Genomic DNA, 19,499 nt, shown 5'->3' with positions numbered 1-19,499 from the left:
CACAACACCAGAGAGCATTCAATACCCTAAAACAGCACTTGTCCTGTGCCCCGACTCTGGCTTAGTTTGATGTAAAACTGCCGGTACCGCTAACCTGTGATGCCTCCCAGTACGGATTGGGTGCCGCCTGCCTTCAGAGCACCAGTGACGGTGACAAGTCAAGTCAAGTCAAGTTTATTCGTCACATACACATACGAGATGTGCAGTGAAATGAAAAGTGGCAATGCTCGTGGACTTTGTGTAAAAAGACAAACAAACAACCAAACAAACTATAAACACAATCATAAACACACACATATTCTTTTACATATTAAATATTGGAAGGAAAAACATTCAGTTAAGTTAGTCCCTGGTGAGATAGTGAGATGGTGCCTCTCGCATGATGTCTGAGCAACGCTATGCTCAAATCGAAAAGGAACTACTGGCAATGGCCTTTGCCTGCGCGAAATTCAAATACTTTATTTTTGAAAAGACTGTGACTGTTGAAACAGACCACTCGCCCCTGATCAGCATTCTAAACAAGCCAAGCCATGCTGCTCCTGCCCAGCTGTAGTGATGATGCAGCTTCAAAGGTACGATATCAAGCTGGTTTACAAACCAGGCAAAGACATGTACTTAGCCGACATTCTATCCAGAGCCCCACACAAGACCTGCGAGCAACTGACAGATAACGATACCTACATTGTGATGATGGTGTCTTACCTTCCCACAGAGTGCCTGGATGACTTGACTACCCGGACAGCAGCTGATTACACCCTACAGTCTCTGTCCTCGATCATCTGGCATGACTGGCCGGACAAACAGCACATGATACCTGTTGCCATTCGCCCGTACTTCCCAGTCCGTGATGAGCTGGTGCTCCAGGACGGCGTGATTGTCAACGGACACAAGGCGATCATTCCAACTGCTCTACGAGACAAATATTTTGACTCTGTCCACGGGGGACATCCAGCATCCTTCAAGCCAAGAGCATGTTTTTCTGGCCCGGAATGACCGAGCTTATACGGGAGAAGGTGGAAGCCTGCGCGATCTGCAACAGCCTGGCGCCCCATCAACCCAAGCAGCCGCTTCTCCCTCACCCAGTCCCTGCCTTAAAATGGTTCACATTGGCAACAGACATTTTCGAATGGCATGGTAAACAAACCTGGTTCTGATCGACTCATACTTAGGCTGGTTTGATTTGCTTCCCAGCCCCACTTCAGCAGTGGTGGTTCAAAATCTAGCGCAACACTTTTCAAGTCACGGGGCACCCGTGAAACTTATGTATGACAACGGAAGCCAACGGAAGTTCACCAGCCAATGCTTCAAGAATTTTGTCCAACTATAGGACTTTTGTCACATTACCAGCAGTCCCGAATTCCCTCAATCGTATGTGCTGGCCGAACGGGCAGTCCGGAGTGCCCAACAGGTGATGGAAAGATCACACTTGGCAAAATCTGATGTTTACCTGGACTCGTTCAACTTAAGACTGGTGGGCAATCACTACCAAAGTGGCTGCCCACACAGTCAGTACACGTCTCCTATACTTGTCTCCCGTAGTAAGTCACCCTAACCCCCCCCTCCCATCTTTCACTCCCAACTCCAGTCCCGTCCCGACCCACTGGAAAAATGAAGGGAGCGACAATCAACTGCCACGGATACATATGATGTCCTACACAAGAAACGGCAGATGCTGGTTGAACACACAGTGCTGGAGTAACACAAAGACGCAGCAGAATTTTGGAAACGTTATCCCGTCACCCATTCCTTCTCTCCAGAGATGCCGCCTGTCCCGCCCTTTTGAGAATGGATTCTGTGGTTTGTACCCACCCCCTCCCTGCCCACCCACCCACCCACCAAGCCAGCCAGCCGGACCCCTCCTCGTTACAGGACCCTGGACCCCTCCTCGAAGCGACATTTCCAAGAGAATGGGGCAGGGCTGGGAGCAGGGCAGATGAGGCGCACCAAAGGAACAAACAAGTTGATGGCTGCAAGGGGCAGGCGGCAGAGATCTTGTGCCCCAGCGAGGTAGACCGCTCTTTCCCCCTGCTAATGCACACACAGAAAGAGAGAGATGAGAACAGAGAATGATCCCAGCTTAACCCAAGAGCTTGTCACCCCAGACAGATTAATGATGCCTACGCATCGCCCCCTCCACCCCAACCTCCCTCCACCTCAACTCACTCCTGGGCACCAAAGCAGCTCAGGAGGCGAACCCTGAGCTCTGTCTCCCAACAATCTGATGTGCAACTGATGTGAAAGAACAGCGGCTGCGGCCGGCTGGCACACGGTATGGACTTCTCACACACGAAATGTGTGTGCGAATAAACAAAAACAAGGAATAAAACCAAAGCCCGGCTTGAAAGGCAACTAAAAATATATTCCGATTAGAACGAGCAGGCGCGGAGATAACAATCCTGGTAAACCTACTGAACGCCAAAGCTAAGGCCAATCGTTATGCTCACACAAAAATGTTCTTGCACCACCAAAAACTACCTGACAAAGCATATTTTTCCCTTCCATTGTACAATTTGACCCAACAAAGTTTTACCCTAGTGTGTATATAGGAAATGTATATATGAATATAATATAAGTAAACTAAATAAAATGTATACGTTTTTCTTATATTGCTTATTAGCCCAATACTTGTATACGTCATGCTCTATGTTGACATATTTATAAACTGGATTTTAGTTTCAGGTATCAATGAATTTGTCAGTCGTGAAGCTGAATCCTGAACATGACTATAACTATGTATATACTCGACTATTGTGTTATTAGATGTGATAATTTGTTCTTTGAGATTGTAGGTTATATGGCCCAATTTCACATACATTCTCAAGTGTTCCAGATTGCACAGTTTTGTGGATTAAAGGAAATTGCCACCATCTCTTTCATATGGCACTAGAAAATCACTTGGATTTAGGTATGAGATAATACACCTTTTACATTTTTAAATAATGTGCTCTAATGTTGCTTGTGGTTATTTTATTATTTAAATATAAGCTCTCACCTTTTTTCTCGTGAGTGCCATGATCCCTTGCAACAGTTTTATCTTTTTCCAAGGGAGAACAGTTTGAGCTAATTATGCAGGGTAGATAGGCTGGAACTGGAGTTGCTCAATTGTGGGCAGGCTAAAATCTAATCAAAATTGTAAAACTAAGCAAGTCTGAAATAGAGTTAAAACTGAGAACTATGTGGTGAAAATAAGAAAGTAAACATATGTGGAAATATGTGCAATACAAGGAGCTGGACAAGAAGTAAAATATTAAAACAAAAGGCAAAACATAATTTAAAATAATTTAAGCCTTGTTCAGACATCTAATGACAAAAATTCATTATGAAAGTTTTAAGTAGACAACCAGGTAGATGGCAATGAGGCCATCAATTGCCATGCGCAAGTAACAATTCAGGAAAAGAAGCTTGATGTTGATAAGGCAGACATTTTGGGGACTATATTTGAGAAAAAGATCTTGTTCTGCAAATTACTTGAATTTTATTTCCACAAGGCAATGAAATTTTGGTGTTCATAATATCATTGGCTTCACCCATCAGGCAGAACTACCCAAAGTATTCTCTCGGGTACTGCTTAGTTTTAACTTTAGTAAACTGAAGTAAAGCAATCCACTAGTTTATAAATAACGTAAGTGAATTTATTATTTTATTCCTTAGGTCTTTATTCTCTGGAGCGCAGAAGGTTAAGGGGGGACGATAGAGGTCTTTAAAATGATGAGAGGGATAGACAGAGTTGATGTGGATCAGCTTTTCCCTTTGAGAATAGGGAAGATTCAAACAAGAGGACATGACTTCAGAATTAAGGGACAGAAGTTTAGGGGTAACATGAGGGGGAACTTCTTTACTCATCAAGAGTGGTAGCGGTGTGGAATGAGCTTCCAGTGGAAGTGGTGGAGGCAGGTTCGTTGGTATCATTTAAAAATAAATTGGATAGGCATATGGATGAGATGGGAATGGAGGGTTATGGTATGAGTGCAGGCAGGTGGGACTAAGGGAAAAAAGTTGTTCGGCACGGACTTGTAGGGCTGAGATGGCCTGTTTCCGTGCTGCAATTGTTATATGGTAAGAGTAACATCAGCTGTGGCCTCAAAGCACGTTGATTGTCTGGAATGAGAAATAGTATGTGATACGGGCAAGATGTAAACAAAGGAGAATAAAGAGAAACAGACGTATTTTATCAAAAGAATGTCACGCATCGTTTTTTGTTTGGAATATTTACTAAATTCTAACAGCATCATGGTAAACTTGCTATGCTTTCTTCCTTTACACGAGAGCATCAACGGGCCAATAAACTACCTGAACAGCCAGCAGCTTTATCAACAAAAACTGTATGAACGCTGGGTATCTTCCAGGGAAGGATCTCTTCAAAATGGGATTTCTGGGTAACCAAAACAATCACAGACTGAGAAACCCATCACAGTTTATTAAGGTAATGCTAGTACATTTCATTCTTTTCTGCTCAATAGGTTGGATCTGAACTGTTAAAAGCAACCCCTGCTCCCCTTCCATTAGATGAAGGCTCTCACGTAAAACATAGCTTTGATAAGATCACCGTTCTGAAAACTTTATAATAATGTACAAATTTAAATGTTAAAAGGATGGAACAGCTCCCTGCAGCTATTGGAACTGCACCTAGTGGTTTATGCTACATGGTGGGTTGTATTCTTCATTGGGATATGGTCAAGTGCAGCAGACCGAAAAACATAACTCTCCTGTGCTGCTGCAGCAGCAAAATAATTTTGAGGCAAGGCTGTAAACTTAATGAGCAATTAACACAACCTTGGAAGGTTGAAGCATTCAAAGACTGCTCATTCTGCCATAATGGAAGAATAACAGATCGGATGTTGGTAGACGCAAAATGCTGGAGTAACTCAGCGGGTGAGGCAGCATCTCTGGAGAGAAGGAATGGCCGACGTTTCGGGTCGAGACCCTTCTTCAGACTGATGTCAGGGGAGGGGGCGGGACAAAGATAGAATGTAGTCGGAGACAGTAAGACTAGTGGGAGAACTGAGAAGGGGATGGAGAGAGAAAGCAAGGGCTATCTGAAGTTAGAGAAGTTGGTCTGGATTGTAGGTGACAGAGAGGCTGGTTGGAATGGTGGCAAGTGTTCAGAACCGGGCGGCTGGACCATTAGAATGGGGATATGATCATGAATAGCTGCCTCTGGAAGCAAGATTGAGGCATTGAGGGAAACTGAACAGATGGCAGCCTAGAGGTTTACGTTTTTTGGACTTACTTTTGAAGGTGGCTCTCAGTACTGGGTGGGCTTATAATTTCCATGAGAGCAGACCATCAGAAGTCCTATTACTACAGGTTGGCATGTACCACCTGTGGGCTACAGATGCACCGCGTGGAGTTTAGTTTGGATGAACCCATTGAAAGTTGCTGACCTGATGAAGCCCTGAGCCAGGGCCCCTCAGGATTCTGTAGTAGGTATCAAAAATGTCTTCAACCTTGGATGCAGTTTTCATTTTATACCCAAGGAGACTTTCACGCTTAATATGTGAATCGTTAGAAAGTTTGAGGGTTATGCCACATATAGGCCCAATTCTGTTTTGCCCAAAGTTTGTTTGATCATTTTTGAAGCAAATATATTCCACCAAGAAAAATCAAGTTTACACTAGAATTTGATATCATTGTCCAAACTTTAATTGCTGTGAAAATTCATTTTGCTCTCTATGTAGATCTTTAGCTCTTTTTTTGAAAAGTTCTGCCTTTTCATCATCTTTAGATACACCTTCTCCTAACTTGTACATTCGACTTGTGTTTGCACAAGCCCAGATGTGACCTAACTCACATGCTTTAAGAGAATATTTCATGGCCTGAGCCATGTCCTTGGTCACACCTGGAGCTCCCTGGATATACAGAGTACTTAGATTAAAGCAGCTAGCTACAAAGTTTCCATTGCAGGATCTGGTGTAATAATCTCTGGCTTTTACGGAGTTTGGTTTATTATCGAATACTTGTCCATCATGAGCCAACAGTGCAGCATTATGGCAGGCGTCAATTGACTTCTTACCACCTTTCTCACACGATTTAACAAAGCATTCATATGCAGTCTTCATATTTTGTTGTAATCCACCTGTTTGAAAACATCAAATATTTAGTTATGACAAAAAAAATCTACTTCAATTACTAACCTATGCATCGCTCTGTTAACAAAAAAACATTGGTAATGTTTCAACTGCTTGCCCAATAATGTTACTAAATCACAATCCTCATGAGATCAGAGGTTTATTAACTCAATTTTGGTCAGCATCGTTAGATATACAGATTTAAGTAAAATATAATGTACCCCACCTAAATTGAGGGAGTGACTCTTAAAATCATTTAACATTGGAATTACCATATCAGACTAACCTGTGAAGGTATGTTAGATTGGAGCATTTTCAGTCGTATGCAATAGCCAAGATGGCCAATGTAAGTTTAAGTTTAGTTATTTTTTGCAATGCCTTATAGTGATATTCATATTAAATCATTTTAATGACTTGGTGTTCAATGTTGCCAGTATTTTCAGAGTGCTCCATTTGATTTCTCTATCAGTGCAGATGTTATCTGCAATTATATTGCATCAGTGCACTGTGATCCTTTGAGCCAAGGTTTTGTTCAAACTTAGTTTGGTAACTTTTATTGCACTTTTCAAAAAATAGAGGCTGCATCTATCCCCATGCACATACCTTTTTAGATTATTTTTAAAACTCCGCTTCATGTAGCCTCCCAATACCAGCATTTAATTTCCATGACTAAAGAGGAATATTCAATCAGCTTTGGGATCATTTAGAAATATCCTATGTGGTTAGAGACAAGTTACACTGTAACTTATACTGTGTAACGTTTACTGTGTAAAATATCCCATGTGGTTGAGGCGCTGCCTCAAAATGGCTGCCAGCATCATCAAGGACCCACACCATCCTAGCCACACACTCATCTCACCGCTGCCACCAGGTAGCAGGTACAGGAGCCTGAAATCTGCAACATCCAGGTTCAGCTTCTTCCCCACAGCCATCAGACTATTAAACACAACTTCAAACAAACTATGAACTACAGTGGCTTGCAAAAGTTTTCATACCCCTGGAACTTTTCCACATTTTGTCACGTTACAACCACAAACGTAAATGTATTTTATTGGGATTTTATGTGATAGACCAACACAAAGTGGTGCGTAATTGTGAAGTGGAAGGAAAATGATACATGGTTTTCAAATTTTTTTACAAATAAAAAACTGAATAGTGTGGCTTGCAAAAGTATTCAGCCCCCCCCGAGTCAATACTTTGTAGAACCACCTTTCACTGCAATTACAGCTGCAAGTCTTTTGGGGGTATGTCTCTACAAGCTTTGCACATCAAGAGACTGAAATTTTTGCCCATTCTTCTTTGCAAAATAGCTCAAGCTCAGTCAGATTGGATGGAGAGCGTCTGTGAACAGCAATTTTCAAGTCTTGCCAGAGATTCTCAATTGGATTTAGGTCTGGACTTTGACTGGGCCATTCTAACACATGAATATGCTTTGATCTAAACCATTCCATTGTAGCTCTGGCTGTATGTTTAGGGTCGTTGTCCTGCTGGAAGGTGAACCTCTGCCCCAGTCTCAAGTCTTTTGCAGACTCTAACAGGTTTTCTTCCAAGATTGCCCTGTATTTGGCTCCATCCATTTCCCATCAACTCTGGCCAGCTTCCCTGTTCCTGCTGAAGAAAAGCATCCCCACAGCATGATGCTGCCACCACCATGTTTCACAGTGGGGATGGTGTGTTCAGGGTGATGTGCAGTGTTACTTTTCCGCCACACATAGCGTTTTGCATTTAGGCCAAAAACTTCAATTTTGGTCTCATCTGACCAGAGCACCTTCCTCCACATGTTTGCTGTGTCCCCCACATGGCTTGTGGCAAACTGCAAACGGGACTTCTTATGGCTTTTTTTCAACAATGGCTTTCTTCTTCCCACTCTTCCATAAAGGCCCGCTTTGTGGAGTGCACGACTAATAGTTGTCCTGTGGACAGATTCTCCCACCTGAGCTGTGGATCTCTGCAGCTCCTCCGGAGTTACCATGGGCCTCTTGGCTGCTTCTATGATCAATGCTTTCCTTGTCCGGCCTGTCAGTTTAGGTGGACAGCCATGTCTTGGTAGGTTTGCAGTTGTACCATACTCTATCCATTTTCGGATGATGGATTGAACAGTGCTCCGTGAGATGTTCAAAGCTTGGGATATTTTTTTATAACCCAACCCTGCTTTAAACTTCTCCACAACTTTATCCCTGACCTGTCTGGTGTGTTCCTTGGGCTTCATGATGCTGTTTGTTCACTAATGTTCTCTAACAAACCTCTGAAGCCTTCACAGAACAACTGTATTTATACTGAGATTAGATTACACACGTGGACTCTATTTACTAATTAGGTGACTTCTGAAGATAATAGAGAGTAAAGAGAGTAAAGGGGGCTGAATACTTTTGCACGCCACACTTTTCAGTTGTTTATTTGTAAATAAATTTGAAAACCATGTATCATTTTCCTTCCACTTCACAATTATGTTGTGTTGGTCTATCACATAAAATCCCAATAAAATACATTTACGTTTGTGGTTGTAACGTGACAAAATGTGGAAATGTTCAAGGGGTATGAATACTTTTGCAAGCCACTGTATAACAGCCTATTGCACACTTTATTTATGTGTGCATATATATATTCTATGGTATATGGTCACACTGATCTGCTGTATTTATGCGTAAAATATTCTGTCGTGATGCAGTAAGCAAGAATTTTATTGTCCTATCTGGGACACATGACAATAAACTCTCTTGACTTGACTTGTCAACATTGACCGTGCCAACTAAAAGAGTGTAATCAAATAGATTGAAAAGGGGCAAAAGATAAACTGTACCTTTTCCAGTCACATAGTAAGTACCGAGCTTATAGCAGCTTTCTCCATGATGGTTTTTCTCACAGTTGTGTTTCAATATCTCAGCAGCTGCCTCGTAGTTTTTTTTAATTCCTTCCAAATAATCAGCAAGTCGTTGACATCCTACCAAGAATGAAAAATTAGATGTCATATAAAATATCCTAACTAGATGTTTATCCACATTTTAGCTGTTCCAAACCACATTAACTATTAACAAATTAAGTTTAAACATTGACAATGGTAAGCAATTTAAGTAATAAAATTCTGCAATAGTAGTTTTCTTAGAACACTAAAGAACATCCAGGGGCAATCTGATTAGTTTGATTAACTGACTAGTCTGCAAAATGTCTTTAAAATTCCTAAATTGAGGAAGGACATTCCTACTATTCAGGGAGTGCAGCGTAGGTTCACAAGGTTAATCCCCGGGATGGCGTGACTGTCATATGTTGAGAGAATGGAGCGGCTGGGCTTGTATACTCTGGAATTTAGAAGGATGAGAGGAGATCTTATTGAAACATATAAGATTATTAAGGGTTTGGACACGCTAGAGGCAGGAAACAGGTTCCTGATGTTGGAGGAGTCCAGAACCAGGGGCCACAGTTTAAGAATAAGGGGTAAGGCATTTAGAATGGAGATGAGGAAACACTTTTTCACACAGAGAATTGTGAGTCTTTGGAATTCTCTGCCTCAGAGGGCGGTAGAGGCCGGTTCTCTGGATACTTTCAAGAGCTTGATAGGGCTCCTAAAGATAGTGGAGTCGGGGGATTTGGGGAGAAGGCAGAAACTGGGTACTGATTGTGGATGATCAGCCATGATCACATTGAATGGCAGTGCTGGCTTGAAGGGCCGAATGGCCTACTCCTGCACCTATTGTCTATTGTAAAAGTCAATGTTCCAGTCCAGAACAAGTGCTCTACAAGCTGGCTTTTATCACATGCTGCGGAAGTTCAATTGTGCAATTGGTGGCATTTAACAGCTCATCTTCCTGCAAATATTCATTGACATTTTCCATCTGCAAATTTCATCTGAAATTACCATATTAATTCTTCCCATCCAAACCGTTGCAAATGGATGTGGGCATAACCAAAGGCATAAATGTCACATGTTAAGTTAACTGCTTTAGATGTAGAAAAGTTATTGCAAACAATACATATATTTATGTGCTGCACAAGTAAACATTGTAGTATTTGTACAAATAAATAGGAATTATTTGATCTGTACCTAATGAAAACAAATCTGGGCTAACCTGAACACCAACAGTTTAAAATCCTGACACTTATCGCTGAACAAAACAAAAGACTTGTTCAGAATTTCAGTTATGTGGGGATCCAGAGTTCAGTGGGAAATAACTTCTCTCATCTACAAGGACTATGTCAGGAGCATGATGCCTGGATGATCACAGATCAACACTCAAAATTTATATTTACAGAGCAGCCTCGTGACGACACTTAAAACACAACTCTGAACATTTCCTCTACCTTCACCTATAGTTATGTCCACACTTCCAACAAAATACAACCCCCCTCCCCGGTGAATTAAGAAAGTCACAACCTTCCGGGTCCTTCTCCTTGCGGCACTGGTAACTGTATTCGATGCCCAGATTGTCCAGGAACTCTTTAACTTCTGTTTCATTTTGGAAATTAATAAGGCTCGACATCATCACTGTGGAGAAGGGATCAGCCTCCGACCCACGCCGACCTGCAGCTCCACGCTTGGCTCCAAGGACAAGCTCCTGGAAGCACCGCCTTTCTGACCCTTCACATGAAGCGACTCACGTTCCCAGCCCCCGCGTCTGAACTTCCTGCATCCTCCATCGCCATTCATCGAGAGCGTCACTGCAAGTATTCGCTCATGTTTAACCTCCGTCTGTTGGGCCAAGTGCGGGCAAACAGCCAAGAGTGGGGGTGGCGAGGCATTGATTGACGTCGGCCGGCAACAGAGGACGAGGCAGGAAGAAGGGAAACGTCCAATGATTGAACATCGCAACGCCGGGCTGTGACTAATGGGCATGAAGAGCCGGGCAGGCGGGTTTAACTGGTGCCGGGACTGTCACCCCGGAAATTATTTCCGGGTGGTGGGTCTCTAGAGTTATTTACATGGAATATTTGACATCAAGATAAACGCCTTTAGCATTCGGAGGAGGAACTTATTTAATGTTCTTAAATTGCATAGTTGTCTGGTTTTGTAAGACGTCCTTCCTTGTGTGACCAGGTGCTTGCCCTTGTTTGTTTACCGGTCATGTTTTTGCTGGTGTTCCCTCGGAAGGTCCGTTAGCCCGCCGGCCCTGTAGCCATGGTAAGAGAACGTTGTGTCGGTCGAAGCCCAACCGTCGGGCTCGCGAATACCAGGCCGGTGCCGCCCGTGCAGCAGCTGCCGCCCCGTCGGCCTGTTGCGGCGCCCGCCTGCCCGCCTCCATTTCTTGATGGCTGGAAGTTGTTGATCCACGATTTTCATTGATGCGAATTCTGCAGTTCGGTGACTTAAGACCAGTTCGTTAATTGAGCTTTCGCATCTGCCAATAGAGTTATTTTATAAAGTAAATTATGTGTACGTATGATATTTATTTGCGTGGCAATAGTCTCCTTAAAGTCATTTAAAAAAAATTGTTGTACTTTAATGCGTCAGTGTATGACAATATAATAACTGCAATGAGCTCAGGGGCTACCGTGAAAAGATAGGGTAAATGTTTATAATTGAAAAATTGATGCCTTTAAATTGTTTTAAAGAACTTGGTTTTATTAAAGCAAGAATCGACGTTGTGCTTGGGTGCATTTATTAACATTTTTCAGTTTTGCACAACTCGTTTGCCTGAATGAATATTGTCACGTTTTGGAGGGGTTAATACACACTAAAATTGTAAGATTTTGAAACGATCAGATGGATGTTGTCTCTTAAATCTTGCTTGCATGAATTTTAGTAAGGCATTTGATAAAGTCTCCTATGGGAGACTGATCCAAAAGATTAAGGTGCACAATATTAACAGAGACTTTGTCATATAGCTTACAGCTTAGAAAATAGTGTTGAGGTGGAAGAATAAAATAAAAGACTTGAATGTAAATATAGATGGGTTCATTGGTAAGTTTGCAGATGACACCAAGATTAGTGAAGTCGCGGTCTGTGAGGAAGGCTGTCAAAGTTTTCAGTGGAATGTAGATAGCTACAACAATGTCAGAGTTTAACGTGGGCAAGTGTGAGGCACTTTGGGGGGTCAAGTTTAAGAGGAAAGTATACAGTTAATGGCAAGACTCTTTAACAGATTTTATGTACAGAGGGATCTTGGGGTCTTAGTTCTTAACTCCCTGAAAGTGGCAACAAAAATAGAGTGGTAAAGAAGGCATATGATATGTTTGGCATTGATGGTCAGGGCATTGAATATAAAAGTCAGCAAGTCGTGTTGCTTTTCAGACTTTGATTAGGCCACATTTGTAGTATTGTGTACAGTTCTGTTAACCCCATTACAGGAAGGATGCGGAGACCTTGGAGAGGGTACAGAAGTTCACCAGAATGTTGCCTGGTTAAGAGGATATTAGCTACAGGGAGAGATTGAAAAGACTTGGATTGTTTTCTCTGGAATGCCAGACTTTGCGAGGAGACCTGATAGAAGTATATACAAATGTGAGAGGCATAGATAGATTAGATATTCATAAGCTTTTTCCCAGCAGGACAGTACATAAAGAGTAAGAGAGGCAAGAGTGTACATTGGACTGCTGGAAAATGACGCTGAAGAAGTAATAATGGGGGATAAAGAAATGGTGGATGAACCAAATAAGTGTTTTGCATCAGTGTTCACATTGGAAGGCACCAGCAATGTGGCAGAAATTCAAGAGTGAGGTGGCGGAAGTAAGTGCAGTCGTTAATACTGAGGAGAAGGTGCTTGGGAAGCTGAAAGGTCTGAAAGTGGATTGGTCATCTGCACCAGGTGGAATACACTACATGGTTCTGAAAGAGGAAGCTGTTGATATTGTGGAGGCATTACTAGTGATTGTTCAAGAGTCACTAATGTTCCATGGGCTGAAAAATCACAAATGTAACTTCAATGTATAAAAAGGGAGCTATGAAATCAGTTGGAGTTTTCTGAGAACATAACAAGCAGGATAGATAAAGAAGAGTCAATGGATGTTGCTTTCTTGGATTTTCAGAAGACCTTTGATAAGATGCCACAAGTTTTGCTGCTAAACAAGATAGGAAACATGGTATTAGAGATAAGGTACTAGCATGGATAGAAGAAAACTCTCGACCCAAAGCGTCGCCTATTCCTTCTCTCCATAGATGCTGCCTCTCCCGCTCAGTTTCTCCAGCATTTTTGTCCAGCATGGATAGAAGATCGGCTGGCTGGCAGAAGGCAAAGAATGGGAATGAATGAATAAGTTTATTGGCCAAGTATGTACACATACAAGGAATTTGCCTTGGTGGGTGCCTTTTCTCGTTGGCTTCCAGTGACTAGTGGTGTTCCTTGGGGGCCAGTTTTAATGTTATATGTTAATGATCTGGAAGATGGAATTGATAGCTTTGTGGCGAGGTTTGCAGATGATACAAAGTTAGATGAAAGGGCAGGTGGTATTGAGGAAGCAGGGAATCAGCCGAAGGACTTGGATAGGTTGGGAGAGTGGGCAAAGAAGTGGCAAATGGAGTACAGCGTATTAAAACATATAGTCATGCACTTTGGTAGAAGGAATAAAAGTGTAATCTACTTTCTAAATGGGGAAAGGAGTCAGAAATCAGAGGTGCAGAGGGTCTTGGGAGTGCCGGTGCAGGATTCCCAAAAGGTTAATTTACAGGTTGAGTCAGCTGTAAGGAAGGCATTTGCAAAGCTAGCATTCATTTTGAGGCGACTAGAATATAACAGTAAGGATATAATGCTGAGGCTTTATATGGCACTAGTGAGGAATATTGGAATATTGTGAGCAGTTTTGGGCCCAATACCCGAGGAAGAATGTGCTGGCATTGGAGAAGGTCCAGAGGATGTTTACAAAAATAATCTTCCGGGATAATGGCTTCTGGTATGAGGTGCGTTTGACGGCTCTGGGCCTTAACTTGCCAGAATTTAGGTTGAGGGGAGAATCTCATTGAAACCACATAGCAGATAATGACAGGCCTAGAATGAGTGAACATGGAAAGGACGATCCCAGTAATGGGAGAGTAAAAACAGAGCACAGCCTCAGAATAAAAGAACGTACCTTTATAATGTTGAGGAGGAATTTATTTAGCCTGAGGGTGGTGAATCTATTTTTAAAGTGAAGATTGGTAGATTCTTGATTAGTAAGCCGCATAGGAGCAGAATTAGGGCGTAACCAATGTCTTATGGTCTGAAGAAGGGGCTCAGTTTACCCGAAACATCACCCTTCTATCCAGAGATGCTGCCTGTTCCTCTGAGTTACTCCAGCATTTTGTGTCTGTCTCCCATAATTTACTGACTCAGGAATATTTATGCTTGAGGCATGTGAACCAATGTGAATAACGCAAGGCTTGTGCGAAAAGTTTAGCTATTCCTAGAAAACCTTATGTCTGAAGTGTTTTCTTATTATAATCTATTATCACAGCTTCCTCTATCTGTATCTTTCTCCTTGGGGAATTACGGGGTGATCTGCGAATAAGTTATATTGATATGAAAGCTTGTCCTTTGAAATCTGTTGAAATTTGTAATCAGAAATCACTGTCCAAAAATTTGAGACATACTATAAAATTTGCTTTCACAGAATTTATGTGAAAAGTAAATAAGTAAACACAATTTTGTCTACCTTCGATTTTCCAGCATCTGCAGTTCCTTCTTAAACAAGTAAACACAATTTATTATTTTCAACATGTGTTTCTTGTGAAGGTGACGCAGCTTTGCATTACAAAAAATCGTGATGGGACTGTTTTGTTGGATTGTAACCCCCACCCCCGCAACATAGTGGGCACATGTATTCATAGTATATTCGGATATACCAACATTTCCTATTACTTTTGTATCAACAGGAAGATTTCTCTCCTCTTTCATTAACTGATATCTGCTTGGATTATTTGAGGGTAAATTTGAGTACGTTTTGTTGGGAAAGGCCAGATGGCTCATTCTGTCTCAAGGAAGCTGTGGTGTTTCCACAAGAACTGGCAGATCGTTTGCTGCAGAAAATGTCCCGGAATGGTAAGATTTTTATTTCTAATTATAGAAGCCCAAGAATACTCAGCTGTATTTCCTGTTCATAATACATCTGAGTTTGCAAGTAATATTTTGCTTTTTCTCTTCTTCCCTTTCCAAACCACTATCTCCACAAAATCAGAGATTTGTCTGTAATAATGCCAGTATATAATCTTTTAAATCTTTCACCCTGGAATATTATAAACTTTTGGGGGGTTGAATATGCTGGAAGGGGGAAGTGAAAGGAAGTTTGCATAGAGACATGTCCTCAATAAAATTTCTTCCCCACCTTCTCCCTGTTCTCGCAAATGATTGGTGATCCTCTTAACATTTGGTGGTAATTAATTTATTTTTTCCCTTTTGTAAGCACACCAGCTCGGAGCTCAGGTGAGCCAAGTTATAATGGTCACTGCAGTGCATTAAATAATTAATTAGTTAGTTGCTGTTGCCTTTATTCACTGCTTTTAATTCCAGTGCATTATTTTGTTTTGATTACTTGCTCTGTTACATCCCTATTTATTTGACTCTTTTTCTCAGAGGAAAAATAGTGAGTACAAAGTTTAAGAAATCTGAATGTTGTAGTTGCACACCTTTTTGTAGCATTAAAAATAGTTTCTGAAAGATTACTTCTTGATATTATCTGCCCAACTATATTTTGCTGTGATTAGTAATGCCTTGGCGAAAAAAAATCTTAGCTCGACCTTATCCTGTCATCACTTTCCATGAGGGTAAAAAATAAATTTGACCTAATTTGCTAATGTGGACAGTGTCTGAAATATTAAGCATTTTTAAAAGGCACTTAAAATTCTACATGAGATACATTTGTGTTAGCAATAGTTACAGCGGTTGTCTGCTTTTCTAATTGCTTAAATCTGGCAGTAAATGTACATGTCATTATAAAATGATCATGTATTGCCTCGATAATTTTGTTGCAGATGAATCTGGTTAATACCACAATTGTTATGAAGATGCAGTGTTCTGATCCATTGGATATTTAAAATAACAATACTGACATCAGTTTGTATAGATAACTATACTTTTATGAAAGATAAATGATGCACAAATGCAGCTGTATCATTTATATTGTGTAGAATCTCAAAGCAGCCATGAGGAAAAAAAGTCTGGTCAGAGAAGGAAATATTGAAGGAAATGATCGAGTACTATTCAGGGGAATTAGTAGTAAGAGAGATTTACAAATGGAATTTCAGAATTTGGGACGAAAACTAAAGGTATGAATAATATTGAAATTAAATTTGGAGCCGAATAGGAGGTCAGAATTGGAGGAGCACTGATACCTTGAGCGTTATTGGACTAGAGATATTAAGAAGTGAGGCTACGAAGTGATTTGAAAATAAGAAGAAGGAGTTCAAAATAGAGAGGTGGCATAATAAGCTGGTCAACAAGCACACAAGATATTTAGATGTTTTTTTAATTTTATTTTCTGGAGAATTATTTAAATGCATTATAATAAATGTGTCACTTAAAATATGGTTATTGCATGCATATCAATTCATGATAGCCTGGACACTGCTTTTCTAGTAGGAATAAGGAATCAAAAAAGTTTTTTTTGTCCTGAGATCGGTAGATGCAGAGATTGCTAGATAATTTAAATTCATGCAGTTCAAGTGAGAACATTTCATATTTATGATTGTAAGAATTGTTTTCTTTCTTTGGTGTTAACATAATAACAAACAGAATTTACAAAACTGTATTTGTTCAGAATACTCTGTTTATTCTTCTATCATTCTTTTGCAACAGGTGTGCTCAATGAAAAGACAGTGGGAATTTTCCGCAGGAATGATCTGCTGCGCTTAAAGCGTGCTTGTATTCGGAATGCTAAACTGTCAGCAGTAGCATTCAGGAAAGCATTCTGCCACCATAAGCTTATTGATCTGGATGCATCTGGTGTAAATGCAGATATCACAATAACAGATATTGTAAATGCACTTGTCACAAACAAATGGAATCAACAGTACTTGCAGTGTCTTGTGTTGAATTCCCTAACGCTGTCTCTCGAAGATCCTTATGAACGATGTTTCAGCCAGCTGACAGGCCTGCGTCTTTTAAGTGTTACCAACGTTCTCTTCTACAATGATGATCTCAGAGATGTCACTTCTCTTCCAAAATTGGAAAGTTTAGATATTTCAAACACATCTGTTACTGATATCACACCACTTCTGACCTGTAAAGACAGGCTTAAATCTTTGACCATGCACCACCTGAAATGCCTGAAAATGACAACTACACAAATCTTGGAAATCGTTAAGGAACTACAGCTTCTGCAACACTTAGACATCTCTGATGATAAGCAGTTTACCTCTGATATTGCACTTCGTTTACTAGAACTTTCAGGGATACTACCTAATCTCCGATCTCTGGACATTTCGGGCAGGAAGCACATAACAGATAAGGCTGTTCAGGCATTTGTCCAGCACCGGCCTACAATGCTGTTTATGGGGTTGCTTGCCACAGATGCTGGCTATTCTGAGTTCCTTTCTGGAGAAGGAAGCTTAAAGGTTGGTTTTCTTTTCTTTTTTTTTTAAAGAGCACAATCTTAGTGTTTAAGGTTGGAAATTATTGTTGTCTAAAAGCTGTTGCTTTCAATGCTAATGATTTGTTTTGTGTTGAAGACTCCCATGTTCAGTTCAGATGATTTGCCTACTTATAGCTTTTTTTAAAAGAACATTTATACAAATTACCACATGTAGTAACTTTTTAATTAAAATTTCATAATCTTCAATTGAACAAAAACCCATTAGGACCACTACCCATTGGTGTTACTTTGATCAATTAATTATCATATCTGGCTTCATTTAAATTAAATTGGTAAGAGCCAAAAAAAAAGATTCCTTTCTCAGCAGCAACTCGCATTTGTACAGGGCGCTAGTGAAACCATACCTGGAGTATTGTGTGCAATTTTGGTCTCCAGATTTGAGGAAGGACATTCTTGCTATTGAGGGAGTGCAGCGTAGGTTCACAAGGTTAATTCCCGGGATGGCGTGACTGTCATATGCTGAGAGAATGGAGCGGCTGGGCTTGTATACTCTGGAATTTAGAAGGATGAGAGGGTATCTTATTGAAACATATAAGATTATTAAGGGATTGAACACGCTAGAGGCAGGAAATATGTTCCCAATGTTGAGGGAGTCCAGAAACAGGGGTCGCAGTTTAAGAATAAGGGGTAAGCCATTTATCACCGAGATGAGGAATTACTTTTTCACACAGTTGTGAGTCCGTGGAATTCTCTGGCTCAGAGGGCAGTGGAGGCCGGTTCTCTGGATACTTTCAAGAGAGAGTTAGATAGGGCTCTTAAAGTAAGCGGAGTCAGGGGATATGGGGAGAAAGCAGGAACGGGGTACTCATTGTGGATGATCAACCATGATCACATTGAAGGATGCTGCTGGCTTGAAGGGCTGAATGGCCTACTCCTGCACCTATAGTCTATAATACAGTGGCCACACTATATTGAAAAGTTCCAGAAGCGTTTTTCAGTAAACTAGCAGATAAATACAGTGCATTCAGAAAGTATTCAGACCCCTTCACATTTTCCACATTTTGTTATGTTACAGCCCTATTTTTAAATGGATTAAATTCATTTTTGTTATCATCAATCTACACACAATACCCCAGAATGAAGAAGTGAAAAAGGATGTTTAGAAATGTTTGCAAAGTAATTAAAAATAAATAACTGAAATATCACATTTACATAAGTATTCAGACCCTTTGCTATGACACTCAAAATTGAGCTTAGGTTCATTCTGCTCCCATTGATTATCCTTGAGATGTTTCTACAACTTGATTGGAGTCCACCAGTGGTAAATTAAATTGATTGGACATGATTTGGAAAGGCACACACCTGTCTATATAAGTTCCCACAGTTGGCAGTGCACGTCAGAGCAAAAACCAAGCAATGAAGAAATTGTCCGTAGACCTCCGAAATAGGATTGTGTCGAGACACAGATCTGGGGAAGGGTATAAAACAATTTCTGCAGCATTGCAGGTCCTGAAGACCACATTAGCCTCGACCACCAGGACTCTTCATAGAGCTGGCTGCCCGGCCAAACTGAGCAATCTGGGGAAAAGGGTACGGGTCAGGGAGGTGACCAAGAACCCAATGGTCACTCTGACAGAGTTCCTCTGTGGAGATGGGAGAACGTTCCAGAAGGACAACTACATCTGCAGCACTCCACCAATCAGGCCTTTATGGTAGAGTGGCCAGACGGAAGCCACTCCTCAGTAAAAGGCACCTGACAGCCTGCTTGGAGTTTGCCAAAAGGCACCTAAAGGATTCTCAGACCATGAGAAAGAAGAATCTCTAGTCTGATGAAAATAATATTGTACTCTTTGGCCTGAATGCCAAGCATCACGTCTGGAGAAAACCAGGCACCGCTCATCACCTGGCCAATACCATACCTACGGTGAAGCATGGTGGTGGCAGCATCATGCTGTGGGGATGTTTTTCAGTGGCCGGAACTGGGAGACTAGTCGGGATTGA

General features: G+C 41.2%; 2 protein-coding genes across 3 annotated transcripts in view; one reads left to right on the top strand and one right to left on the bottom strand.

The window, feature by feature from the left end:
* Positions 1-4,402: 4,402 nt before the first annotated feature.
* On the bottom strand, positions 4,403-10,740 carry LOC129700921 (cytochrome c oxidase assembly factor 7). Its single transcript, XM_055641737.1, has 3 exons — positions 10,438-10,740; positions 8,869-9,009; positions 4,403-6,076 (listed from the first exon to the last, which is right to left on the bottom strand). Exons 1-3 carry the CDS (start codon positions 10,544-10,546, stop codon positions 5,628-5,630), a joined length of 699 nt encoding a protein of 232 aa, XP_055497712.1. The 5' UTR covers positions 10,547-10,740; the 3' UTR covers positions 4,403-5,627.
* Positions 10,741-10,828: 88 nt separating this feature from the next.
* Positions 10,829-19,499, top strand: part of zyg11 (zyg-11 family member, cell cycle regulator) — a 37,223-nt gene continuing 28,552 nt past the window's right edge. Inside the window, exons 1-4 of one of the 2 annotated variants that reach the window (XM_055641734.1) lie at positions 10,829-11,181; positions 13,156-13,266; positions 14,845-15,010; positions 16,763-17,520. In XM_055641734.1, coding sequence (XP_055497709.1) covers positions 13,246-13,266; positions 14,845-15,010; positions 16,763-17,520 — 945 coding nt within the window. In that variant the 5' untranslated portion in view covers positions 10,829-11,181; positions 13,156-13,245. The remainder of the gene's footprint in view (positions 11,182-13,155; positions 13,267-14,844; positions 15,011-16,762; positions 17,521-19,499) is intronic. The other variant, XM_055641735.1, reaches the window with a different exon arrangement.

This window comes from Leucoraja erinacea, chromosome 10 (assembly GCF_028641065.1).
Source record: "Leucoraja erinacea ecotype New England chromosome 10, Leri_hhj_1, whole genome shotgun sequence".
NCBI classification, from domain to species: Eukaryota; Metazoa; Chordata; class Chondrichthyes; order Rajiformes; family Rajidae; genus Leucoraja; species Leucoraja erinaceus.
The sequence above is the reverse complement of the archived record's forward strand: the minus strand, read 5'-3'. Positions and strand labels throughout refer to the sequence as shown.